Here is a 26,959-nt window from a genome sequence, read left to right as displayed (position 1 = left end):
CCCTGAGAACATCTAAAACTAACAATGAAATAACCGTGTGCCTAACAGTACATTTCTATACACTGTGTATATGTTTTGTATAAAGTTAGGAAAAGTTTCTTTTACAATATATGCACTCCAAAAAGAAGTATGCACTGACAATTTTGGCTTAATATTCTGAAAGACACTAGCTGATATTTATTTTGTAAAACCGTACCCATTCTTGTGTGTAAGACTCAACCTTAAAGTGTCATGTACTGAGGCGCAGAGCTCGTCAGTTAGCTGTGTCTCCAGTCCTGGTGCAGTCTCTGGAATCGACATTATTTTATTTCCCCTTGGGCTCTGGCTCTGTTGCTAGGCTACTGCTGGCCTAACAAACGCAGGTGCTGCGTTTCAGTTGGTTATAAACTGATGCGGACCTGCTGGGAGTGCACCTGGTCTTCTGCTCCAAACAACCGAGCCATCCCTCCAGCACTCACTGTCTGTCTGTCTGTCTCTCACACACAATTATGGCAAGAATATTTTAGAATCAAATAAGCTAAGCTAAGGTTAAATGAAAAATGAACTAAAATGAACACTCAAAATCAAAACATTTTAAATTTTATTTTAGTTACTACATTTTGAGCAAATTTTATATAAGCCAAGAATGCATTTTGATCATACTCATTCCAGTTCTTCCCACTAAGTTCTTACATTTCCTTTCCTCTCCCCTCCCAACTTCATGCCCTCTTTTTTCTGTTTGTTTTTTTGTGTTCTGTTTTTTTATTTTTATAGCTCACTCAGTCTTATTTGTGCTGTTTACATATTCATGTGTGCTCACTGGGAGCATGATTGACCTAGTGGGGACTACATTCCTATAGAAAACTGATTCCCGGACTGGAGAGATGGCTCAGTGGTTAAGAGCACGGACTGGGGGCTGGGGATTTAGCTCAGTGGTAGAGCGCTTGCCTAGTCAAGCGCAAGGCCCTGGGTTCGGTCCCCAGCTCCGAAAAAAAAAAAAAAAAAAAAAAAAAAAAAGAGCACCGACTGCTCTTCCAGAGGTCCTGAGTTCAAATCCCAGCGACCACATGGTGGCTCACAACCATCTGTAATGGGGTCTGGTGCCCTCTTCTGGTGTCTGAAGACAGCTACAGTGTACTCATATACATTAAAAATAAATATTAAAAAAAAAGAAGAAGAAAACTGATTCCCCCTTCCTGAGAAGCATCAGTTATCAGTAGCTCCTGTCTTAGTTAGGGTTTCATTGCTGTGAAGAAACACCATGATCAAGGCAACCGTTTAACTGGGGCTGGGTTACAGTTTCAGAGGTTTAGTCCATTATCATCAGAACAGAAAGCATGGCAGCATCCAGACAGACATGGTGCTGGAGGAGCTAAGAGTTCTACATCTTGATGTGAAGTCAGTCAGGAGACTGAAATTCCATACTGGGTGGAGTTTGAGCATGTATATATGCTCAAATACATATAGTCTCAAAACCCCCACCCAAGTGACACACTTCCTACAACAAAACCACACCTACTCCAACAAGGCCACACCTCCTAATAGTGCCACTCCTGTAGGCCACACATTCAAATACAGGAGCCTGTGGAGGGGGTGTGTATATGGGGTATGGGGGAAACCTATTCAAACTGCCACAGCCCTCAGCTGGGGTGGGAGGTTGTGAGCCTCTCTCTGACCCATGTTGAATGTTCATGGGCCTGACAGCTGCCTCTCTCCTAGTGTGAACCCTGAGCCTTTTGGTGGAGGTGTGACCCAGATGTCGCACTGTGGCTGGGCACCACAGACTTCTCTTCTCTGCAGTTGTGTTTCTGCATTAACAGTGCACGGTCCACTGCACAGAGGTTTCTCTGATGAGGCCTGAACCGCGGTAATCTCTGGGCATAGAGGTATTAATTTAGACCTGAGTCTGCTATTACCTCTACACAACAACAACAGCAGGCTTACTCCTGGAGCCCGGGACTCTCCCGCCCACAGACCCTTGTCCACATCCAGAGCACTAGGTGAGCTCCTGCAAGCAGAGCTCACGTTTTATTTTAACACAATTTTAACCAAATTAATTTGTAAGTATCTTTATCTTCCATGCCTAAGATGGTTTTTAAAAACTATTACACTGTATTTTTATTCTTATTTTCAATTAACTACTAGCAAATGTGAAATATTAGATATTTTCAAATCATTCTTCTATAAATGAAAATGATACTAAATAAATTTTAAAAGACTTTATAAGTAAATGCCAAATGAAAATAAGAAAAATGAATTCCAGAAATTAAACAATAGGATACAATATCGAAAGAAAGAAAGGGTTGGGGTGGTGGCACGTGCCTTTAATCCTAGCACTTAAGAGGCAGAGGAAGGCAGATTTTTGTAGGTTTGAATCTGTCGTGGTCAACATAGTTTGAGTCCATCCTGGTCTACATAGCAAGTTCTAGGACAGTAAAGGCTATATAAAGAGACTTTCTCTAGTCACCAGGTAGTGGTGTACACCTTTAATCTCAGCACTTGGGAGGCAGAGGCAGGAGGTCCTCTGTGAGTTCTAGGCCAGCCTGGTTTGCAGAGTGAGTCTCAGGACAGCCAGGGCTACATAAAGAAACCCTGTTACAAAAAACCAAAAAACCAACCAAACAAAAAAACCAAACAAACAAAAACAAAAAGAGACCTTCTCTTGGAAAAGAAAAGAAAGAAAATTGATTTGGTTATTCTCATAAATAAAAGATCTTGCATTTGACATGCACACAGTAATAAATTACATATAAGATGATAAATAAAGGGGACTGGAGAGATGGCTCAGTGGTTAAGAGCACTGATTGCTCTTCCAGAGGTCCTGAGTTCAATTCCCAGCAATTGCATGGTGGCTCACAACCATCTGTAATGGGATATGATGCCCTCTTCTGGTGTGTCTGTGGATGGCTACAGTGTACTCATACAACTAAAATAAATAAATCTTAAAAAAAATAAGAAAAGAAAAATGTAAATAATATTTGAGCTTTTTAAAAGAAATGATGAGTAAAAATTCACTACTTAGATTTTTTCCCTTTATCTCAAACTATTTCTGAATGCTACATCTTGCTTCCTAATATTCTCCTGCAATCTAACTTATGAAAATTATATTTTAGGTTATAATTGCCCCTGGAGTAGAAGAGACTGCTTTAATAATTCGACAAATTGCAGACCACAATTTAATGATGTCGAAGAGAGATCCTCATGAATGGTTGGATAAATCCTGGGTGGAAGTTTCACCTTCTAAGGTTACTTCTTCTAAATGTATAATTTAAACATTTGTGAAGCAGACAGCTATGAACCCCAACTCCCTCACTGATAGCTTATTTTTTTCCACACTCTCCAAATCGAGTTCTAAACCCAATGACAGCTGGTTTAATCTGCAGTCTAAATTAAAGTAGGTCACTCTCAAAAGACCCTGACTGAGGAGGTGCCGAACTGTTTTCCAGGAGGAAATGAACCTGCTAGACTTCCCCTGCATTAACCCACTGGTGGCCCAGCTCATGCTACACGGAGCACCTTCCCTGCACTGGCTCCTGAGAGCAGCTCCTGCTGAGCTCCAGGAGCTCCTGCCCCAGGTTCCAGGCAAAGTGCTGAAGGTGGGTCTGTGGCCCCTCCTCCTATTTGTACCACATGCGTTTCTGAATGACAGTCTCTGGCTTTGTTCTGGATCTCACACAGGAAAGAAATAATTTACTTGAACTAACTTTTGGACAGAATGGTCATTAGCTGCCATTTATGACATATGTTTTAAAGCTACCGTAGATAATTCAGCACAGTTTATCACATTATAAGGCATTTTGAAATATCATTGTGTTCATAAATATTCAATTAACACATTCATATTTACCCTTCCAAGAAGTTCTACCTCTCTCTTCCAGAGGTTCTGAGTTCAATTCCCAGCAACCGCACGGTGGCTCACAACCATCTGTAATGGGATCTGATGCCCCCCTTCTGGTGTGTCTGAAGACAGCGGCAGTGCACTTATATACATAAAATAAATACTTCTTTAAAAATAAAAGAACTTCTACCATAGTAGGGAAGAGAGTTTTAGAGTTATTGGTGATATTTTAAAATTTTTAGCATGGAATAGTATTCATATATAATTTGAATAACTAAAATAAAATCCATTGTATTTGTTGTGAAACTAAAACTTCTCTAAAAAGTATAAAATTCCACTGCAAGCTGCTAAAAAAAAAAATAGATTACGGGGGTTGGGGATTTAGCTCAGCGGTAGAGCGCTTGCCTAGCGAGCGCAAGGCCCTGGGTTCGGTCCCCAGCTCCGAAAAAAAGAAAAAAGAAAAAAAATAGATTACGGTGTTCTCTTTTAATGGCATTTAATTATTTCTTCTGTTAGTACACGGCACAATGTAGTCCCTATGAATTTAGCTAGGTATTGTCTTTGTTTTCTAGATTTATTACTGTTTTTTTAATTTTCAGCATTTTTGTAGCATCACTTCCTTGTTCAAGATTAGTTCTCCCTCCATGACAACGTCTTGTCAGATTTCATCACTTCAGGAAGATATGAATCAAACCGATCTCTTTATTTCTCAGAGGTCAGCTCCTATCATTCAAGACCATTATTCCTATGACATCTCGGAAGAGACGGTGCGGAGAGACACAAGCTCTCCTAGGGAGCTGAGAGAAAGGCTGCCGCCATGCTTGTTGCCCGCTGCAGCACCGCACAGCCAGAGGAGCCGCTGCTCGGGCTGGGAGGGCTCCGGTTGTGGCCCTAACCCAGTGCAGAGGAACCCCTTCCTAATGAACACCGAATCAAAGAAAATCACGAGGCCCGCCCTTCCTAGCCCGAGGCATTCACAGTCAGATGTCTTTTCTCTGGGCCTAACGCAAGTAAGTTGCGAACCCAAAATGCCACAAACTGATTCTCAAAGAAGAGGCTCTCAGGATTTTGTAAATTGTCCTGAAACAAAAGGACCCAGAAACGTGCAAGTGTCCAACCTTGTCTTTTTACCAGAGGGCTCCCAGCCCCACCTTCACTGGGACTTTAAGAAAAACAGTTGTAGAAAACAGAGTTCTTCATTCCCTCCAAGCTGTGGAGCCGAACAGAGCACCTACAGCAAACGGTACTCTCAAAAGGACGACTTCTCCAGAGATCCGCCCGGGCGCGCGTGGGATGAGCTGCAAGACGTCACCTGTAGAAACGCGAATGCTGGGACTAAGGAGACTTTTTGGAGAGAACCTGTTCCCAGTTGGGATTCATTCTGTGCCACTGATTCTAATGTAAACCAAAGAGGATTCAAGGGCCTGAATTTCTGCCAAAGAGCCGGAAACTACCTCAGACAGAGAAGGCTCCCTGGATCTTCCTCTAACTGGGGAGATTATGAAACACCAACAGGTAACAGTAACAGTAACAGTTGACACACCTACTTCCCGTTATAACATTAAAGCCAAAAGTAGGGGCTGAAGAGATGGCACAGTGGCCAACAGCGCTTGCAGAGGACCCACGTGGCTCCCAGCAGCCACTCTGGGCAGCTCACACTACCTGAAACTCCACCCCCAGCGGATCCCGACACCTGCGGGCTCCTTGGACATACCCACATGCAGATGTGAACACATACACGTAACTAAAGTAATAAAAATATTTCAAACCTGATAGCTCTATACTCAAACCTCAATGAATGTTTTGTTTAATTGATACACTTAATGTTCTCCATTAACTTTGGGCTTAAAAGAAAATCAAACTTAGTGGTATAACAAAACATTTCAAATTCTTGTAGTATCAAAGGAACCACATAGTAACTTAAGTTTAAAATAGCACTCAGGAGGCAGAGGCTGGAGGATCTCTATGAGTTCAAGGCCAGCCTGATCTACATAGTGAGTTCCAGGACAACAAGGACTACTCAGGAAAACCTGTTACAAAACAAACAGACAAACAAACAAATGAGAATAGAAAGAAGAAATTTAAAATAAAAGTAGCAAACTTACTTAGAGCAGAAGACCATGATTACAGAGAAGAGTCAGACTCTCTAAGAACATGTGTTTATTTGGCTAAGATATTAGGGCTGACGATGGCTCAGTCACTAAGGTGCTTACTGTGCAATCATGAGGACCTAAGTTTGATACCCAGAACCGACGTACAGGAGCCCGGCATTATGGCCATGGCTCTAAATCCCAGCGCTTGCGAGGTAGAAACAGGTGGATCCGTAGGGCTCCATGTCAGCCAGCATATTTGGTAAGCTCTAGGCCAGTAAGAGATTCTGTCTAAAAAAATCAAATTAGGATTAATGGTATCTGAGCGCTCTCTCTCTCTCTCTCTCTCTCCACTCTCTCTCTCTCTCTCTCCCTCTCCCTCTCCCTCTCCCTCTCCCTCTCCCTCTCCCTCTCTTTCTCTCTATTTTTCCCTCTCTCTCTCTCTCACACACACACGCGCGCGCGCACACACACACACACGCACACACGCACGCACACGCACACACACGCACACGCGCGCGCGCACACACGCACACACACACACGCACACAGTTGCTTACCTCTATTAGGTAAGAACCCCTATTATCTTCTCTTTGATGGATATTTTTGACTTGGCTGATCATTTTATCATATTGCCTTTTAAAAAAAAAGATTTATTTTTTCAATGTGAGTACACTGTCACTGTCTTCAGACACACCAGGAGAGGGCATCAGATCCCATTACGGATGGTTATGAGCCACCATGTGGTTGCTGGGAATTGAACTCAGGACCTCTGGAAGAGCAGTCAGTGCTCTTAACCGCTGAGCCATCTCTCCAGCCAAGGACAATTTTGTTTTCTCATTTCTACTCATTATGTCTTTATTTTATATATAAATATAATATATAAATATATAATTTCTTATAGCATTGACCTGAACATCTAGAACAAAATGTAAAGATCTCATAAGGCATATGAACTTAGCTTTGTCATGAAAGGTAGTCGGAGAAGAGAAATTTAAGTTTCAAAGCTTCTTTCATAGTCTTCTTCATAAGATCAGAGGGGGCTCAGAAAAAAAAAGACCTTAGGTTCTATGTTTTGTTAAAAGAGGACTTCCTAATTCTCACTGTTTTCACCCTGCCCGCGCCCCCTGCCTGCCCGCGCCCCCTGCCTGCCCGCGCCCCCCTGCCTGCCCGCGTCCCCTCCCCTGCCTGCCCGCGCCCCCTGCCTGCCCTCGCCTCCTCCTATGGCTCTGTCTGTTGTCTCCTGTCGTAGACTTCCTTCTGCTCTCATGTCACACGTCTCCTGTATCGTTTTATCCCGGCTCCTGTGAAGGCCTCCCTCCTAGTTTGATGACCTATAGTAACCCCGTACGCACATGTGCAAATCACAATCCAAGAACCTCCTGAAAGAAAAATATTCACGACTGTTTCTCATCACCTGCTGTTCACTTAAAGCACTTTCAATTCTGCCCCGTGTTCTGCAAATGTCACTTCAGTTTTAAAGCTGCATAAAATCCTGTTGTTTATAGGTACAGGGATGCTATTAATTTGGTTCCTGATGTTTAGTTCTGATTTTTCATAACAAGAGTCATGATGGTGTTGTTTGTGCTTTATTATATAGCTGTTTCATAAATGACCCAGATCAAACCCCACCCTTGGACTCTAGAACAAATCACACAAGTGAACTCTATAGACTCTTGAACATGGATCACTTCCCTATATAATTCTCCCATTTTCTCCACGAGGAAGTTTCTAATTCTGACATTTAAGCTTTTGGACATATAGATGGGATACTCAAGATATCTATGTACATTTTAATTCATTTACTTTTGAATAATTTTAGTTTGCATGTGTATGTGTTTGGCATGTTTGCATGTGTGTATGAATGTTCATGTGTGGGTGCACATTTCCTGATGCATGTGCACATGTGTGTGCACATAAGTGGAAGATGCTGTCTGGAGCTGTGCACATACACATGCACACACAAGTGTACACACACATGCACTTGCCCCCCACACACACAATTCACTTGCATAAGTGAATTAGAATTTCTAAATAAAGATGTTGGAGTAGAAGCTGGACAGTTAATAAAATGTAAACATATAGAACACAGTATGAACAGTTCTGGTGGTTTACAGAGCCAAGGAGCAAAGCAGGTGTGAGTTCAAAATCAGAGTGAGCACTGAACTTATTCTAGTCTGAAGATGTGTTGGAAACCTTCAGGGATTAGGAAGCCTGCCTGAGTTGTTTATTTCTAATGGTTTTATTTAAAGATATTAGAGCCAGGAGAGACTTTGGAGATCAAAGAACCTCACAGAAGAGGATAATGGAGTCTGGGGATAATGAATGACTCACACAGTCTATGGGTGCACTGATCTTAAACAGCCACTGGGGACAGGTGCATTCATGTTAAAAAACAAACCATGCTTCATATCTGCTTACCCCAATAAATGGTTTTCTTTTCTCCCTTTGACAGACTTAATGTACTCACAAGCACCACAACCTAAGAAACGCCGTCTAATGTATGAGAAAGTCCCCGGAAGAGTGGATGGGCAAACCCGGCTGAGGTTTCTGTGAAAAACAGAAGGGACAATGCCACCTGCCAGATTCTACTTCCTCATGACAGTGCAGGAACAGTCAGTCAAGCTTGACGCCTGACGACAGAAAATGCTATTGCTTTGCAGGTCCTCAGTGTTTCTGTATAAGTCTGCTTGTCTGACTTATCAGTCAGTACAATATGCACAAGGCCCCAGAAGTACTCAGATTCACGTCTACTTTACAAGGCTTTTGTCTTTTTAAAGGTTTGTGTTTGCACTTATGTGTATGCATGCGGAATGTGTGCATTCTGGAGGCCAGAGGCCCCATCATAGTCTTTTTTTTTAAGTTTATTTTTTTTGTTATTAAATTGTGTACGTGCATGTTGGAATGTGCATATGGAGTGCAGCCCCTGTGGAGTCCAGCCAGCAGAGGGCATCTAAGCCCTGGAGCCTTAGTTACTGGTGGTGTGATGCGGTGCTAGGAACCACAGTCCAGTCCTCCCCAGAAGCAGCAAGCACTTATAACCACTGAGCTCTCCTGAGCTCCCACACCCCTGCACAGTCTGACAGTTGGAGTCAGGAAGTGAGGAGCACCACACAAGGGCAAAACTGCAGCCAGAGAAGCTCTGAGCAGTTCCCCCAGCCCAATGAGAAAGAGAGGGAAGAAATGCTTGCAACCTAAGCTGTGGGAAGGGCTCACATTCTGTTGTTTGTTGACTGACTGACTGATTGACTGATTGATTGATTTTTGAGCTATCCTGGAACTCACTGTGTAAACCAGGCTGTCTCAAACTCAGAGGTCCACCTGCCTCTGTCTCCCGAGGACTGGGACTAAAGGTGTGAGTCGCCACCACCACCACTACCCATCGAGAGTTCCGTTCTTAATACACAAACAACCCTTTCAAACTGGAGGGAAAAGGAAACTTAATAGAGTAAGTAAAATATCTAAACATATTCTCAGAACAAGACAAATCTGTAAATATTTAGGATAAGCAACCTCATGATTTGTTTCAGAGGTGTTGGCTACTAAATAACTGTTTTCACCTCTCACATTGACAGGAGGTTGGAAATACAGACTCCTAGTCAGCCAGTCAGAGAAGACCGCTTTCCTTCTGTATTGTCTGTCTGTCCTTTCAGAGCTCCCTCTAGACAACAGCTAATAAATGTAAGATGACTTGACCCAGGAATTACATTACTAAGAATTTATCTTAAACAAATATTACCTATAACATGAAACCTATTATAAGTACAGCTTGTAATAGGTAAAACTTGTATACTTGCTACTGGAGGACAAAGCAAACATTTAGAGTATAGAATACCGTGAAACTTATTAAGAAACTAAGTGTGCTCTGACCATAGTGAAAATGGACCGTTCCAATTTGCTCGAAATGATTTTATACATATGGGGGTGTTTGAGCAAGTGTGGATCCCACACTTTCTGATGCATGGGAAACTGCTGGGGAGTTAAGCTCAGTGGTGTGATTCCCCACAGAGCTCTGGGATTGGTTCCCAGCAGTTCATAAACTGGGTCTGCCAAAGTCAATGATCACTACCATTGGCTACACAACTGGTTTGACACTGACCCTGGAATAGATGAAGCTATTCAGAGGGGGGAAGGCTAAGAAGACTGGAGTGAAGCCCACTAAAACGGGCTTCAGAGAAAGGCACGGAGCAGGGCCTGAGGCTTCGTAAGCTCACAAGGTGCCGAGCAGCCTTGTTCTGCTCCTTTCCTCCAAGTTTTCTCCCATAACCTCTGTTGTTGTTTTTCTTTTCTGTCTTTTTTCCATTTTTTCCTCACACAGAAAATGCTGTGCTTAGACGTTCCCTGGCCTGGCCAGGGGGCTGCAAGTCCAGAAGCAAGCGTGGGTCTTCTTTCACCCCACTGTGCTCTCCTCAGCCAGCTTAAGGTGCAGGACGCTGTGCTCTCACTTGCTTTGTCTTATAATGTTGTCCCTGATTAAACTTTTTAGTGTTAAACTCCTAACCCCATTTTCCTATTGCTTACTTTTAATGAGTAGATAATTTAAGGCTGTTTAAACTTTTCCCTAGCAGTGCCAAGACACTTCCAATTCATGTTTTGTAATGAATATAACAAGTACCAAAATCTAACACTGCCAAAAAGGTAATTACAGCACGCCAATTTTTTCTTTTTTTTCTTCATCTTTATTAAATTGACTATTTCTTATTTACATTTCAATTGTTATTCCCTTTCCCAGTTCCCAGGCAAACATCCCCCTAATCCCTCCCCCTCCCCTTCAATATGGCTGTTCCCCTCCCCATCCTCCTCCCATTACCGCCCTCCCCCCAACAATCACGTTCACTGGGGGTTCAGTCTTAGCAGGACCCAGGGCTTCCCCTTCCACTGGTGCTCTTACTAGGCTATTCATTGCTACCTATGAGGTTGGAGTCCAGGGTCAGTCCATGTATAGTCTTTGGGTAGTGGCTTAGTCCCTGGAAGCTCTGGTTGGTTGGCATTGTTGTACATATGGGGTCTCGAGCCCCTTCAAGCTCTTTCAGTCCTTTCTAAGATTCCTTCAACGGGGGTCCCATTCTCAGTTCAGTGGTTTACAGCACGCCATTTTATCAGTCTGAACACTCTAATGCAGTATTTCCAGACCAAATGGAAACGAGCAACACTTCAAATCAATCAAACCCACCTGAGTATAGAGACTGATCCATGACAAGGCATGCATTAATATAATTCTTCATTAAGGAAGCATTATAAGCATTATCTAATTTCCCCTAAGATACTTCACAAAGTTCTGCATGTTTGTTTGTTTTTTAATTTGCATGCAGGTGGGTTTCAGTGTGGCATTTTCATCATTTGTTTCAATTTTTAAAAATTATATTGTTTAATTCAGCAGCTTCCAAGGCAATCTCACTGACCCATGAAGTAGTTTTTGTCCTCCATGTTTGAGAGAGAGATACAGAACAAGTATTGAATTTCCTCAGATAGCTGTCAGGCTGCGGGTCCCTTCTTTCACTGGCAGATTTCCTATATCAAATCAGCTCCTGAGCAGGTGTCAGTCCCTCCTGACGCTGCTGGACCTGACCCTCCTGACGCTGCTGGACCTGACCTGCCTCCACCTAGAACAGTTAGAGCTGTAGAACGTTCACGGCTCCCCTGAACTCCCTTCTGCAGTGCTGCTGAAGGAGACAGTGCATCCAAAGAGGGTTTAGTGTGGGGTGGAAACTTGGAACAATCACTGAAATCCTCCTAACCGAGACGCAGGACACACACATACAATGCTAATGGTAGGAGGCAAGAGTTTGAAAGAACAAACAACAAAAATGATAGCGTAAAACTGCAGACAAGACTAAATGAAAAATAGAAACATCAAAAGGACATCCAAATTATGATTAATTTACTGATATCTGAGTGATGCCTGGAGTTAGGGAGGCCCAGCCCATGGCTTCATTTTCTCCACTTTGTATTCCTACGACTTCTCCGTGGTGAATGCCGGGCGACGTCAGAGAGCAGCTGTGGCTGGGAATTGAGGGTTTTTCATGTTATGCTCACAACTGTATTTGGAGGCACTGATGGAGTTCTACAGGGGTTCCAACCCCAATCTCACCTTCTGCACTCACACTCACCAGCAAACAGAGATCCATGGGGCCCAAAAGACCACACCAAACACAAACTACTGTTGTCATGGAAAATGATGAATTAGGCAAAAATTTTATTTCCAAGCTCTTCAAAGATAATCACAAACACAAACTTTCCTTCTAAAAGTGTCCCCAATTAAATCAAAGGCACATCACCCCCAATAAAATATGTGTGACATGAATTCTTTTAGGTTATAATATCTTCATATTTTGTTTTTAACCAATTGCAACGTTCTAAGTGTAGATCACATTTAAACATTTTTAAAGGCATGAGCACACTTTTCAAAGCATCAGACACAATTATAAGTTGTAGAGTACAGGAACTAAAGAAAGTTCTAATGGCTTCACACGGGAGGGCCACCTAACAACACATCCATGCTCCGTGTGCTAAGGAGCGGCTCCCCAGCTTCCCGTCCAGGTCAGACCGTTTGCTCACTGGGACTGGAAAGGCCTCCTTTACGAAACCAGCATATCAATCATTCCCCAATTTATACTTTGTCTAATTTAGTAACTGTAAATTTTTATGAAAATTTTTTATTACAGTATAAAAATGTTAGGAAAATTACAAATACTCAGTTTTCGGAAATACAACATTTCCATCCAGAAATGCAAATACCCAGTAAACAAAACATGCCTCCATCCCAGGCAGGGCCGCACAGGCTTGACTGAGAGATGCACCCAGTGAGTTTGGTAATGAGGTTAAAAAATAAGACAAAACATTGATTTCTGTAGAATTTTGACCTAGGACCAGGCCACAGAGAAAATGATTTGGCTCTTGAAATCTGTTTTCTTGGGACTTGGCGGTAGTCATCCATCACCATGCACACACAGGTTCCTCAGAGAGCTTCTTCCCTGTTGAAGAGAGTTCCATTGGTTTTCAATTTAGTGAGATTTACTTGTAAAGGAACCTTATCATTTCACAGGACCCCAAAAATGCACAACACAGAAAACATCTCGTGAATGCAATAGAATGTGTGAGCACGCCCTCGGACAGACAGCACTCAGGCCGGGGCTTCGTGGAGGACTGCCGTGCCCTTGGCTGCGTAACTCCTTTCTCATAGCGGAACTGAACGTGAACAGTTTCCTTTTACAAACATGTGAAAAGGATGATCACTTATTGTGTAAATACAGAATTTGAAATACGTTGGTCCCAGGACTGATAACCTAGAAATACGGGAATGTCCGGGGTGAGGGCCTTGCACATGCTGGGCAGTTGGGCTACACTGCTTTTGAGACAGTCGTCTTGAGTTAGCCAGGTCACTCTTGAACTCACCCAGTTTTAGTTTCTTTATAGTTTTTAAGGTTGGTGGGTAGGCAAAAGTGGAGACTGCTGGATTCATACTGGTTTCACCATATCTTACACAAGAGCCAAGCAGGAAGTAGGTCTAGTGGGAAGGGCTGCTTCCTCTTGACACAGAGCAGCCTGGGGGAGAAGTAGGGAGTCCACAACCAGGGCATGCACACTAGTGGCTTACCCTACCTCTCCTGCACTCTCGTTGAGAGTGGACAGGATCTATACTTTTAAAATGGTTTTAATAAAGAGGATTCTTTCATAAATCTCCCCCAAAATTAAAGTGTTTGGAGCCCTACAGTTTATAGACAAAGGAGCCGCTGATTGTTATCGTGAGCCAAACAGGGCATCCTGACAGTCACTGGGTAGAACTGCCCTTCCTCAGAATGCCAGGCTCTGAATCATTTCAAGATCTACTTAACAAGAAAGCCTGAGGTTCTGTTCTGCTGATCACTGAAAATAAACCTTTTGTAAATCTCCTATGACATACTAGTTTTTCATGTCAACGGGTATATCAACAAAATATTTTCCTGATGCTGGCTTTCCTGAGTGAACAGTTGTAAAAGTCTGCATTAGCCATGCCTGTGTGACTTACCCTTCCTTCTGAATCTGTTGGGGACGGGGTACCATCTGGATTAAGCCATTTAAGATCTTGGAATGTGGGTTCATAGTTTCCGTGTTCGTTCTGGTGTCTTTATTCTGACTCTGACTTGCTTCTGGACATCCTGAGTCTCATTCATGGTCAGCTTTGTGTCTATTCCTTGCTGTGAGTTCTTGGTTCTAAAAATGCCTTAGAGGTTTCCTGTTTCATTTCTTGCCTTGGCCCCTCTCTCTGACTTTTTTCCTTTTCCCTACTGTTACAATTTCTGTTAGATCCAAATGCTGACTTGTTATGTAGTTGGTTTATGTTAAATTTTTAACTCTTAAGGTTGTACTTTTTTCTATAGAAATGTTTGTAATTTTCATTTTTATCTAGTGGATTAAACTTCATATCTATAAATCATTAAAAATATAGAAATGTAAAACCTCAATGCAAAACACTCAAATTCATGTCATCCTAATTAATAAATCATCAGAAATGTGTCTTCAGTTATTGGCTACTAAAACTCGTTAGCCCTTTACACACACACACACACACACACACACACACACACACACACACACAGAGCAGTAGACCATCAGCTACATTTGATCTTCCATGAAAACAGAGATATGACCCAGGCATTGGGGTCACATGTCTTTAATCCCAGCCCTGAGGAGGCAGAGACAGGCAGATCTCTGTGAATTCAAGGCCACCCCACAGACCAAGTCCTCGGTTGCACAGACCATAACAAACAAAACAGGGCTATTTAGGGAGCTGCTACAGAGAAACAATAGCCCATGGCAGGCTCGAGTTAGCTCGCTTGCTCCTCAGTCAAGTCCTTCGTCCCAGCAGCTGCTGTCAGCAGACCACAACTCTGGGATGCTGTCAGGGCAGAGAGGGAATTAAGGTCAAGAAATATTGCTGGTCAGCTCAGTTAAAGAGTTCATGTGTGTAAGGCGACGTGCAGGGAAGCTACAGCCCAGAAGCACCCATCGGGCAAGGCAGCATTCTGACAATCTTTTTCAACCTCTGTTGCCCAAATCCTTTGGGAAGCTCCCTGAAGACACTATGGCCCCAAGATGACACAGTGCACCCCAACTCACCAGTCTTCAAAGTAAAGCACAGGACCTGGGCTCCCGGAAGGGGTTGCTTCCAGCCGGAACACCAAGCAGCAGGGCGTCCTTGCATGCATTCTGTATGCAGTACTGCTGAAGCTCTGCAGCTGCCTGAGAGACCTGAGACAAAGCAAGCACAGTGTGACCGCCGCTCGCCGCCCCACCGCTCACCGCCCAGCTCACAGCCAGGCGAAGCAGCAGGCCCCACACAGCCTGAGGTGGGACACCACTGCTGTCATCCAAGGCTCTCTGCTAATTGCAGCCACTCATCCCCACAATGGAAGACTATACACTTCTACGATTGAGTATGGGATACTTTCAAATTGCTTTAACAAGGGAAATGTAACTTTAATCCATTTAGAATTCTAGTTTAAGACCAAATTGGTAAGGAAATGGCTCATTCTCAAGTTCCCAGTACAAATATGTAAAACACGAACTGATAATCTAAAGCTGCCGTGTGAACGAGGTTGGGGCTTGGTCCAGTCTGTGCGGAACAAGCGACAGAATTATTCTGTGCGGTTCAGAAGTACAGCTTGCTGGTTAGGAATGTGGTCTCTGGGGCTGAGGGTGGGGCTCAGTGATCGAATGCTGCCTAGCACAAGGGAGGTCCGGGGTCAGTCCCTAGGACAAAACACAAAAACAACAGTATTCCAGATAATCATCATCATCGTCATAATAAATAAAACAAGGCCGTTATGTTTTAGCCACGGTCTGCGTTTATATGTTGAAATTTAATCTCCACTATGAAGGGTGGAAACTTGTTTATGTATTTTTTATATATGGGTGTTTTATCTGCATGTATATCTGTATCCCAAAAGAGGACACTGGATTCTATTAGACTACATTACAGATGGTTGTGAGTCACTTGGTGGGTGCTGGGAATTGAACTCAAGACCTCAGGAAGAATAGCCAGTGCTCTTAATCACTGAGCCATTTCTCCAGCTCCAAGACCTTGGACCCTCTAGAACCATAAACTAAAGTAAACTTTTTAAAAATCTTACTCTGTCTGTGGTACTTGGCTATTGGCAACAGAAAACTGACTAATACATGTTCCATGTATGTTCCATATGTTACATGTATGTTATAGCTGCTTACCATATGTTTACAGTTGCCACCAAGCTTCTGAAAGGCCTTAGGGATTTGCTTTTAGAGCTAGAATTTTTAAAATACAATATAACCAGACTAACATTTAAGCTAATTTTTCCATCAATTGAAACTCAACATTTTCACACTAATTATAATTAGAGCTAATGGTTTTATGTAAGTTACTGATTTTCAAAGAAACGCAGAACCAATCATGCCCAGGGACTGTGTGTCAGGGAACTGGGTGAACTCTACATGTGGGGAGTAGGAGACTCTCTCAGGACCCCTGGGGAAAGGAGACCAACCAGACCCTAGCATAAAGGACTTGGTGATAAAGGTAAAGTGGGGGTGAGCAAAGAAACAAGCTGAGGTCGGTCAGGACCCTCAGCAGAGGCAAGGGAGAGACTCTGGGAGGCAGAAAACCAACCTCGAACCCTGCAAGCCGCCTCCTGCCATGGAGGATGGCTTGTCCCACCTGGGTTATCTGACTCTCAACTCCGGAGGAGGATTCCTCTGGACAGCAATCTGCAGTCCCTGGGAAGGGCCTGGCCGATCTCTCTCAGCAGGCCAAGAGCATCCAAGACTAAGCCCTGAAATGAAGCTGACTAGTTCTGGAACATGACTCCCTTTAAGTACTGCCCAATTTCACCCGTGTGTGTGTGTGTGTGTGTGTGTGTGTGTGTGTGTGTGTGTGTGTGTGTGTGTGTGGTGATCATCCACAATCCTTTTTCAAGTGCAGGTAAGAGTCTCTTCCCTCTATAGTGTCCATAGGGTGAGCAGGCATTTGATTCAGTTTTCCTTCTAGGTCTGATGCCCAATGGTACCGAACACTTTCAACAACTCTTTTTCGTTCCCTATTTTCTCTCCTGGGCAGCTCTGTTCTCTGCTAGGAGCTCCAGCCAGCACCCGTAACTGCTCCCTTTGCAAAATGAGGGAAGAGGGAACACAGCTTCAATCACCCCCCCAAGAACCTTTTACTCTCTTACGCCGAGCTCGCAATGACCACTAGTTATCGCTGTCCCCTGTATGTCTTCATCACCAGAAGCTGACTTTGCTCCCTCTTTCTTATCTGGGTCCAGCCACACCTTGGTCTCTGACTTCACCCCTACTTTCTAGCATACTTCCTGCTCACCTCCTACCTGGATCAAACTCCTTTAGCTTTCTGCCCTCAAAATCCTTGGTAGTCAGATGCTAGCAAGGAAAAAGGAACCACAAGCGGTACAGGCCCCCTATCTCAGTGTCCAGGTTGCGACTGCCCAGGGACTGCCCAGGCCGGTGAGCTCCATGGTGGACAGTAAGCACTTCCTTCACCCTTTGCTAACGCCCGGTCCACTGTCCCTGTTTCACAACTTCCCACAGCTTGTCCCACAGCTTCCTGTTTCACAAGACTGTCATCGCCAAGACCTGTAATCCGTAACCAGGCACTCTATACACATCTTCACCTTTTTTCCTGACCCAAAGATGTCACCCCAAACCCTTGTCCCTTCTACATTCACCTTGTCTCCATTTTCTTTGACAAAAGGACAAAATAAATCTTTCCTATCAACCCCAAACCCTTTTATTTTGGGAGTAATTTTTTAACCTGCCCGGCCTCTTACAAAAGTCCACTACACCTTCCACTACACCTTATGGCGAGTCTCTGTACCCCGTGCTTCTGTCCCTTTATCTTGTAAACCTGGGTATCTGAAATCATTTTGTTTATTAGTTTGTTTACCGCATCCACCTGCATCCCCTGGAGTAGCACCGGGTCAAGGGTTAAGAAACTGACTAGCACAATGGTGTGCTCAAGCAATCCACACAGAGAATTACACTAGCTGCCAACCAATACACGTTCAGCCAACAGAGTGGTAAACACTGGCTGTATTTGCAGGCCTTTAATTTAATTTTATCTCAGGGGTGTTTTGCCAGCATGTCTGTGCACCACGCGCATGCCTAGTGCCTGAGGAGGCTAGAAGAGGGCATCGGGTCCCCCAAAACTGACATTACAGATGGTTGTGGGCCTCCCCCCCCCCCGTGTGTGTGTGTGTGTGTGTGTGTGTGTGTGTGTGTGTGTGTGTGTGTGTGTGTGTGTGTACGCGCGCGCGGTGGGAATTGAACCCGGGTCCTCCAGAAGCCAGTGAGCTGAGCCATCTCTCTGGCCTCCGCACCCCTCTTTTGACAATCCTCTCTTCATCTTTCTCTTCTGAACTATCCCTGGCAGCACGTTACAAGTGCTGCTCTTTGTCTATTCACACGCCTATATTTTAAGGACCTCTTTCGGCCTCTGTCCATGCAGCGAAATCTCCCCTGGATATCTCTGTAAAAATCTATAGATCCAAAACCTAACTCATTTCCCCAACTCTCCCTTCCGATGCCCCAGCTGAGGAAGGCCGAGGATCCTTCTGTCTCGCTCACATCAGTTCAGGCGGTGGCCTCCCTCCCCATCTCTAAGCAGCATCTTCCAGCAGCCCGGCTGGCAGAGTCTAGGCCGCCAGCGTGTCGCCAGCGGGCTGTGGACACGCCCACGGAGCCCTCAGATCTGGTCCCTGGGACAGTTTGAGTCGCCGGAAGCACCCGTGGAGCCTCCAGAGCTGACTCGGGGATCCGGCCTGGAGCCATCCCGCACCCACGCGCGGCTCGCGAGCACCCGAGGCCCCGGCGCGCGCCCGGCCCAGTAGCCGCCACTTCCGCCCGGCCGCGGCCTCCCGCGTGTCGCTTGGTCGGTGGCGGGGCTGGCGCCGGGGTCCGGCTGGGCAGGCGCTCACCTTGATCCTCTCCACGCCGGCCTCCAGCTTCAGCTGCTCTACCAGGCGCTGCAGGGCGCTCACGCTGGCCCCGGAAGACATGGCGACTAAGGCTGCGAGCAGCGGGCTCGGCTGGGCGGAACCGCAGCCGATCGGGGTGCCGCCCCGGGGCGGGGAAGCCGCCGCGCCCGCCCTGATGTCCCTGCGCTGGGGTCGCGAGCTGCCCGGCCCGGGTCGCTGCTGCCTCGGAACAAACCTAGGTGGCGCCTGTGCTGCGAAGGGGAGGGCACTGTAGGACTTCCATGGAAGAGCAAGTCTAACCTTCAAGGAAATCCTACTTGTTGGTCTGATACCGAATAAAATTACACCAGCTCTCTCACCTCCTATGGCCTTTGTTAACAGTCTTCTCCTGAGTGTTTCTTTTTAGTGTGCACATTACAAAACTGAGATCATTGTGTAAAAACTTGAGGTTTGTTTTGTTTTGTTTTTGTTTTTTTACATTACTATGTAATGATTCTATCGCCATCTTTGCACACCATCGTATCTGTCAATATTCGCTAACCTGGGTAATGCATAAAGACAATATCGGTGGACTTGCTAAACTTCAAGGCCCAGAGACTTTAAAACATTGGTTTAATTACTTAAAAATAGCTTCAAGGCTCAAATTCTCATCTCCTGACTCAACTCTGAGGGTTGGTCTCGTCCTCAAGGTGGATAGACTCAGTAGTGCTGTAGGGGGAAAAATCCATGCTTTCCTTTAGGCCTGTCTAAACATATGGGGGAGGGAGTAGGATCCTCGAATGGGTTTCCCTGGCTCATAGTGAATACCTGCCTTCCCTTAAACCAATTGCTACTTTGATTGCTGAAGTACACAATTTCCCGGCTGCTGTGTTTTCTCTGTACCTAAGAACTATCCAGGACAAAGTCATCCACAAAACACCCCACAGCCAGTCTCCATCCAGTGAGCTTTTTTTCCCAAATTGAGGCAGTCCGATTGATCATCCTAACTCTGGAGTTCCATCTGGGCTCATCTGAGGTTTTCTTCATGGCCGCTACATCGCTACAACTGCAGGTCAGCTTCTCCTTCTGCAGGTCAGCTTCTCCTTCTGCAGGTCAGCTTCTCCTTCTGCAGGTCAGCTTCTCCTTCTGCAGGTCAGCTTCTCCTTCTGCAGGTCAGCTTCTCCTTCTGCAGGTCAGCTTCTCCTTCTGCAGGTCAGCTTCTCCTTCTGCAGGTCAGCTTCTCCTTCTGCAGGTCAGCTTCTCCTTCTGCAGGTCAGCTTCTCCTTCTGCAGGTCAGCTTCTCCTTCTGCAGGTCAGCTTCTCCTTCTGCACAATCCTTGTTTATGGGATTCCATAACAAATACTAATTTAAGGGCCAGTCCCGATGAACTTCCAGCATGAAAACCTCCATCTCAGAGTCTGTTTTCCTGAAGAACTCAAAACTAAAACACCTAGTCATATAACAGAGTGGAAAATGATTTTTTAATTTTATTTATTTTTACACTCCAGATTTTATTCCCCTCCCTGCCCACCCTCTGACTGTCCCACATCCCATACCTCCTCCCACCCCCACCCCTCTCCTTGAGGATGCCCCCCACACCCCACCAGACTTCTAAATTTCCTGGGGCCTCCAGTCTCTTGAGGGTTAGGTACATCTTGAGAAATGTTTTTTATAAAGAAAAACTGAGGAGTTGGGGATTTAGCTCAGTGGTAGAGCGCTTGCCTAGCAAGCGCAAGGCCCTGGGTTTGGTCCCCAACTCCGGAAAAAAAGAAAAAAGAAAAACAAGAAAGAAAAACTGAGATGTTGTAAAAAGTGACAGAAGAGAGTATAAACTCCTAACGCTAAGCCCCTAAAGCAAGTATTGTTAGCCATAGCGTTGCACAACTGGATCATAGTTCATCAACTACCCTATCACTTAATACAACAGTAACTACAAAACTTGTGCTTTCTGCTCTGCTTCCTAGACACCATGCTAACAGTAGAAAGGATGGGTCAGCCTGCCAATATCTATGCCAAACATGGTAGCACATGTTTGTGATCCCATGGCTTCAGTGGCTGAGGCAGGAGAGGCTGAGTTCAAAGACAATGGGGATTAGAAGATTCTCGTGTGTGTGTGTGTGTGTGTGTGTGTGTGTGTGTGTGTGTGTGTGTGTGAACTTACTCTGTGGACCAGGCTGACAGTAAACACAGAGATCTTCCTGCCTCTGCTGGAATTAAGGTCAGCAGTGATCTTTCATTTAAAAAGATCAACCGGATGTAAACTTTTGAACTTTTCCTGGTCTGTCTCCTGGTATGCAGTGACAGTTTTCTGAAGAATGGCCGTCTGTCTTCATGCTCTTATTGTACAGCCTGTGCTGCTATTCTTTGTCCCTGGCAGTGGCCTTCCTAACACTGCGATCCTGTAATACGTACGGTACCTCAAGTTGTGCTGACCCCAACCAGTTGTTTTCATTGCTATTTCATAACTGTAATTTTGCTAGTGTTATGAATCAGTGTAAATATCTGTTTTCTGATGGTCTTAGGAGATCCTTATGAAAGGCTCATTTGACCACCAAAGGGGTCATGACCCACAAGTTGAGAACCTCAGATCTAAAAGATAAAAAATGGTATCTTGCATCTTTTGGTACCCTGATAATGAAATTTCCTATATTCTCTATAGTGTATATTCTCTATAGTGTATATTCTCTATAGTGTATATTCTCTACAGTGTATATTCTTTTTTTGGTTCTTTTTTTCGGAGCTGGGGACCGAACCCAGGGCCTTGCGCTTCCTAGGCAAGCGCTCTTCCACTGAGCTAAATCCCCAACCCCTATAGTGTATATTCTTTATAGTGTATATTCTCTATAGTATATATTCTTTATAGTGTATATTCTTTATAGTGTATATTCTCTATAGTGTATATTCTTTATAGTGTATATTCTCTATAGTGTATATTCTCTATAGTGTATATTCTTTATAGTGTATATTCTTTATAGTGTATGTGTATGATCTCCTGCGCTTCTGCTTGTGTGTGTGAGTGCTTGAAGCCAGAAAAGGGCAAAGGATTCCCCAGAGCAAGAATTACAGGCTGCTGGGAGCCACTTGATGTGGGATCTGGGAAGCACACTTGGAAACTCAGTTCTCTTCCATGCTGATCTGTCTCTCCAGCCCCATCCTGTATTCATTTTGTGAGCTATGTGTCCACAGTAAGGAATAATGTGGAATTCTGTTCAGGAGAAGCAAGGTGATATTTCTTTTTTTTAATTATGTATTCCTTTTTATTTCACGTGCATTGGTGTTTTGCCTGCATGTATGTCTGAGTGAGGGTGTCAAATCTTGGAGTTACAGATAGTTGTGAGCCACCATGTGGTTGCTGGGATTTGAACTCAGGACCTCTGGAAGAGCAGTCAGTGATCTTAACCACTGAGCCATCTCTCCAGCCCGAGGGGTGATATTTCCATGTGTGGTCTTCTAAGCCACTGAAGGTGTTTAACACTAAGATGCTTGTGTGATCTATCTATGCGGCACTCACCACTGAAGCGATGGTATTGAGGTGAAGGCTTTGAACTTGCCAGGGTACCACGATGCCTGTACAGTGTGCAGTCTGGAATCCGGGATGCCCCGTCTGGGCCCCTCTATCATGTCTGCACACACTTGCTGCTCCAGACCGCCTCAGTGTTGTTCCCTGCTCTTCTTCAACAGCAATGTCTAATGTTGAGGAAAGCAGCTGATTGGGATAAAGCCCTGTAGCAGTAAAAAATAAATCGGCAAGACCAGTTCCTGGATGGTTGCCCTCTCTCTGTAGTTCCCGCTCCAATGGGCCATAGGAACTAGTGCTAATTTATCTCAGCAGCTCCTTGCTGGCCCATGGTACTCTCTAACCCAGGCGGCCCATGAGTCGAATGCTTTCACTCACAGTCCCCTTGGCAAGTAGTTACCACTCCAGGCACAAACATCCCAATTCCATGGCGGGCTTGGTGCTTCCGGCCACTGTACCTTCTCTTGAACTCAATTAAGTTGCCACATGAAAAAACACACTTGGGCTGGAGAGATGGCTCAGCAGTTAAGAGCACTGACTGCTCTCCTAGAGGTCCTGAGTTCAAATCCCAGCAACCACGTGGTGGCTCACAACCACCTGTAATGAGATCTGATGCCCTCTTCTGGTGTGTCTGAAGGCAGCTACAGCGTACTTATATATAATAAATAAATAAATCTTTAAAAAAAAAAAAGAAAAAACACACTACACAATAACCTCTGATTCAATTGATAGGATATCATTTGCCCATCTAGACAGCACAAAATCCTGTACACACCCATCCCTTAAGAACAGTCATAACAACCTGTAACTATGCACAGAGAGGAATCTTAACATCGGCCACCATGCCATGTTCTCTCAGTCTCTCTCTCTGTCTCTGTCTCTGTCTCTGTCTCTCTCTCTCTCTCTTGCTCGCTTGCTCTGCTCCCTCTCTTCTAAAACTCTTCTCACACCCATCCTTCTTTCTTGTCCAATGACAGGCCTCATTCTATCCTGTACCTGCCTTCCTGCATAAACACATCAACCTACAAAGCCCTGCACCCCCAACATGACCCACAGTCAAGAGGGCTGTCCCCTAGAGAAAGACACAACATCTGTGGGCCTATGCCGTGCTTGTACTGCACCAGAGAGACTTCTCACCCAGAATTAGTACATGGTGGCACACACTGCACACCTGGGACGTTGAGGCAGAAGGATTGCTACAAGTTTGTGGCCCGCTGGGAATACGCAATGAAGGGGTCACAAAACCCAAACAAAGCATCTTCATTCTCGGCTCCGAGAACAGCAGCTTGGTTTTGAAATGTTAGTGTCCTAAAACATCTCCTTTGCCCCCGGCCCAGCCCAGGATCTGCAGGCCTCTAATCCTCTATCCTGTACTCTCCATTCTACTAATAAAGTCTGCAAAAGGACAAATCCCTCCATTCCCTAACCAACCAAGAAGAAACCTAGAGCGACACGACATCACACTGACCTAAGACCATAGAATTGCTGAAGATATCCTAAATCCTTTTAAAACCAAGGTGCTGGTTAAAACTCAACTGTGTATACTTTAAAAATAGCCATGACTTTGCTCACGTGCAAGCAATCTATCTACTTCAGACCCATGTAAATTATGCATGCTTACTTACATTAGAGCTATATGAATTCAGTATTTATATCATAGAACCTTAAATCCTGGTTATTTAAAATATCCCATTGTACAGATGAGGAAACCAGAAGAGTAAATGACTTGGTTATTAATAACTAGGTTATCAATAACTAGGTTACTAATAACTAGGTTATCAATAACTAGGTTACTAATAACTAGGTTCTAGTTCGGTTTTATTGTAAACACATAACAGAAAGTTGTCACATTTTCCCAATCAGACTATTATTCACCCAGACATGGCTTATTCCAGTGTCTCAGTCACAGGGAGACCATACTTAATTCAATATTCTATAGTTGCTAGATCTGAGGTTCATATAGAATTTCCATAGACCTCTGTGTCTAGTTTACTGTATTTGGTTTGGTTTTGACAGAGTCTATGTAGCTCTGGCAACCCTGGAACTTGATATTTGGACAAGGTTGGCCTCAAAGTCAGAGATCTGCCTGCCCCTGCCTACGCAGTGCTGGAATCGGTGGCACCTGCCACCACACCTGGCCCCAGCAGTCCCATTTGCAACATGGGCTGCTTGTTAGCAAAGCAGCCTTCCATTCAAACAGTATTTCCAAGGTTTAAGTGTTAAACATTTGCTGTCCTTCACACCCCTCCCCCCAAAATAAACCCAGAGGATAAAAAAACATTTCTAAATATAAGTGCAATAGAACTGAACTAGATAGTTCCCTAAGCTTTTTCCCATGTAATGTTTAAAGAATCCTTTGTGCCAACCAGTGTTAGATTCCAGGCAGGAGGCTGATGCATGTTAAAAGGCTGTAACTTTTTTTTTATTCTTTTCTTATACATTGCATCCCAACCACAGCTGTCCCTCCATCCATTACCCCCAGGCTCACCTCCCCACCTCCCTTCCCTCCCAGATCAACTGCTCCTCCATTTCCCTTCAGAAAAGTTCAGTCCTCCCAGGGATATTGGCCAAACATAGCTTAACAAGTTGCAATGAGACTAGGTACAAACTCATATCAAGGCTGGATGAAGCAACACAGTAGGACGAAAGGATCCCAAGAGTAGGCAGAAGGGTCAGAGACACTGGGATCTGTCAGGAATTCCACAAACTATAACATATACACAGAGGACACAGCCCAGACCCATGCAGGCTCCCCTATGCTCCAAGAGGAGAAACCCAATGAAGATCTCCATTTTCTTTTCTTTTCTTTTTGGTTCTCATCAGCTGCTGGAAGGAACCTCTCTGGTGACAAGCTGGCTAGGCACTGATCAATAAATATAGCAGAATATTATTAAAAATCATTTTATTGTTTTTTCTATCCTAGGTTTCTGGGCTACCCAGCTTCTGGTCCTGGTCATCTAGCAGTGTCAGGCATGGGCCAGAAATTAGACCAGTCATTGGTTGGCCACTCCTATAGTTCTGCCCCCCTTTGCCCCCACACATCTTGCAGGCAAGTATAGGATTGTAGGTTGCAGGTTTTGTAGCTGAGTGTCCCATTCCCACCACTGGAAGTTGCCTGGTTACAAAGTTGGCCATCATTTCAGGTTTCACATCCTCCATTAGTAGAAGTCCTCAATGGGGTCACCCTTGTAGAAAGCTGGGAATTTCCACTCCACGGTTTCCACACTGCACCCCCATCCCGCCTCCCAAATGCCCTCCAATTCCAGTTGTCTCTCCCCATCACGATCCTCCTGTTACCATTCCCACCTGCAAAACCTATTCTAATTCCCTTTCCCAGGGAGATTCATGTGCCACCCCCCCCCCAGCCCTTCTTGTTACTTAGCCTTCCTGGGCCTGTGGACTGTAGCATATCATGTACTTAACAGCTAATCCCCACTTAGAAGTGCATGTCTGTCTTTTGAGGTCTGGGTTCCCTCACTCAGGATGGCTATTTTTTCTAGCTCCATTCATTTGCCTACAAATTCACAGCCCTGTTTGTTTTTGCACAACTAAGTAATGAGTCACATCTCTACCTGCCCTTCAGGTGAGGGGCATCGAGGCCATTTCTACTTCTGCCTACTATGACTAAAGCTGCTATGAACGTAGCTGAGCAAGTCTCTTTGTAGTAGGGTGAAACATCCTCTGGGTATATGCCCGAGAGTGGGCACTGTGTCTTAAGGTAGCGCAGTTCCCAATATTCTGAGGAGTCACCATATTGATTCCCATAGTGGCTGAGTTTGCACTCCCACCAACAATGGAGAACTGTTCCCCTTGTTCCCCATCTTTTCAACATGAGCTGTCACTTTGTGTTTTGATCTTTGCCTTCTGACAGATCTAAGATGGGACCTGAGTCCTTTTGATTTGCACTTCCCTGATGCCTAAAGATGTTAAGTGCTTCTCAGCCATTTGCGATTCCTCTGTTGAGGAGTCTGTGTCTTGAGGTAGCTCAATTCCAATAATCTGAAGAACCACACCGTATTGATCCCACAGTGGCTGTATAGGTTTTCAATTGGATTGTTTGGTTTGCTGCTGTCTGGTTTCTGGAGTTAATATAGTTTGGGTATCAGTCGTCTTTAAGATGTAAGGTTGTAGGTTGCAGTTCTGTCCTATCGACAGTGTCCTTTGCCTTACAGAAGCTTGTCAGTCCCATAAGGTGCCATTTATCAATTGCTGACCTTAGTGCCTGCACCTTTGATGTTCTGTTCAGGAAGCTGTATCCTGTGAGAATATGCGTTCCTCATTTTCTCTTCTATCAGTTCAATGTGTCTGGTTTTATGTTGAGGTCTTGGATCCACTTGGACTTCGGTTTTATGCAAGGTGATAAGTAGGGACCTATTTGCATTTTTCTACATGCAGACATCCAGTTGGATCAACACCATTTGTTGAAGGTGCCTTCACCACCCCCACTATCTCTTTCTGGCTTCTTTACCAAAAATGATGAGTCCCTAACATGTGGATTTATGCCTAGGTCTTCAATCTGATCCCATTGACAATGTGTCTGTTCGTCAGTCTGCGATTCCATGCAGTGTTTATTACTACAGCTCTGTACTGGAGCCTGAAGTCAGGGATGGTGATTCC

General features: G+C 44.6%; 2 protein-coding genes across 2 annotated transcripts in view; one reads left to right on the top strand and one right to left on the bottom strand.

Annotated features, from left to right (window-relative positions):
- Positions 1–14,403, top strand: part of Shoc1 (shortage in chiasmata 1) — a 95,797-nt gene extending 81,394 nt beyond the window's left edge. Inside the window, 4 exon segments of the mRNA NM_001446935.1 lie at positions 3,093–3,224; positions 3,426–3,575; positions 4,417–5,332; positions 8,363–14,403. Of these exon segments, the coding sequence (NP_001433864.1) occupies positions 3,093–3,224; positions 3,426–3,575; positions 4,417–5,332; positions 8,363–8,463 (1,299 nt within the window). The 3' untranslated portion in view covers positions 8,464–14,403.
- On the bottom strand, positions 12,066–18,970 carry Gng10 (G protein subunit gamma 10). The gene is made up of 3 exons (NM_053660.2): positions 18,846–18,970; positions 15,007–15,138; positions 12,066–12,881 (listed from the first exon to the last, which is right to left on the bottom strand). Exons 1-2 carry the CDS (start codon positions 18,924–18,926, stop codon positions 15,013–15,015), a joined length of 207 nt encoding a protein of 68 aa, NP_446112.1. The 5' UTR covers positions 18,927–18,970; the 3' UTR covers positions 12,066–12,881; positions 15,007–15,012.
- Between the last annotated feature and the right edge of the window lie 7,989 nt (positions 18,971–26,959).

Source organism: Rattus norvegicus, chromosome 5 (genome assembly GCF_021556685.1).
Source record: "Rattus norvegicus strain SHRSP/BbbUtx chromosome 5, alternate assembly SHRSP_T2T, whole genome shotgun sequence".
NCBI lineage: Eukaryota > Metazoa > Chordata > Mammalia > Rodentia > Muridae > Rattus > Rattus norvegicus.
Note: the sequence above shows the minus strand (reverse complement) of the source record. Positions and strands in the feature narration are given on the sequence as shown.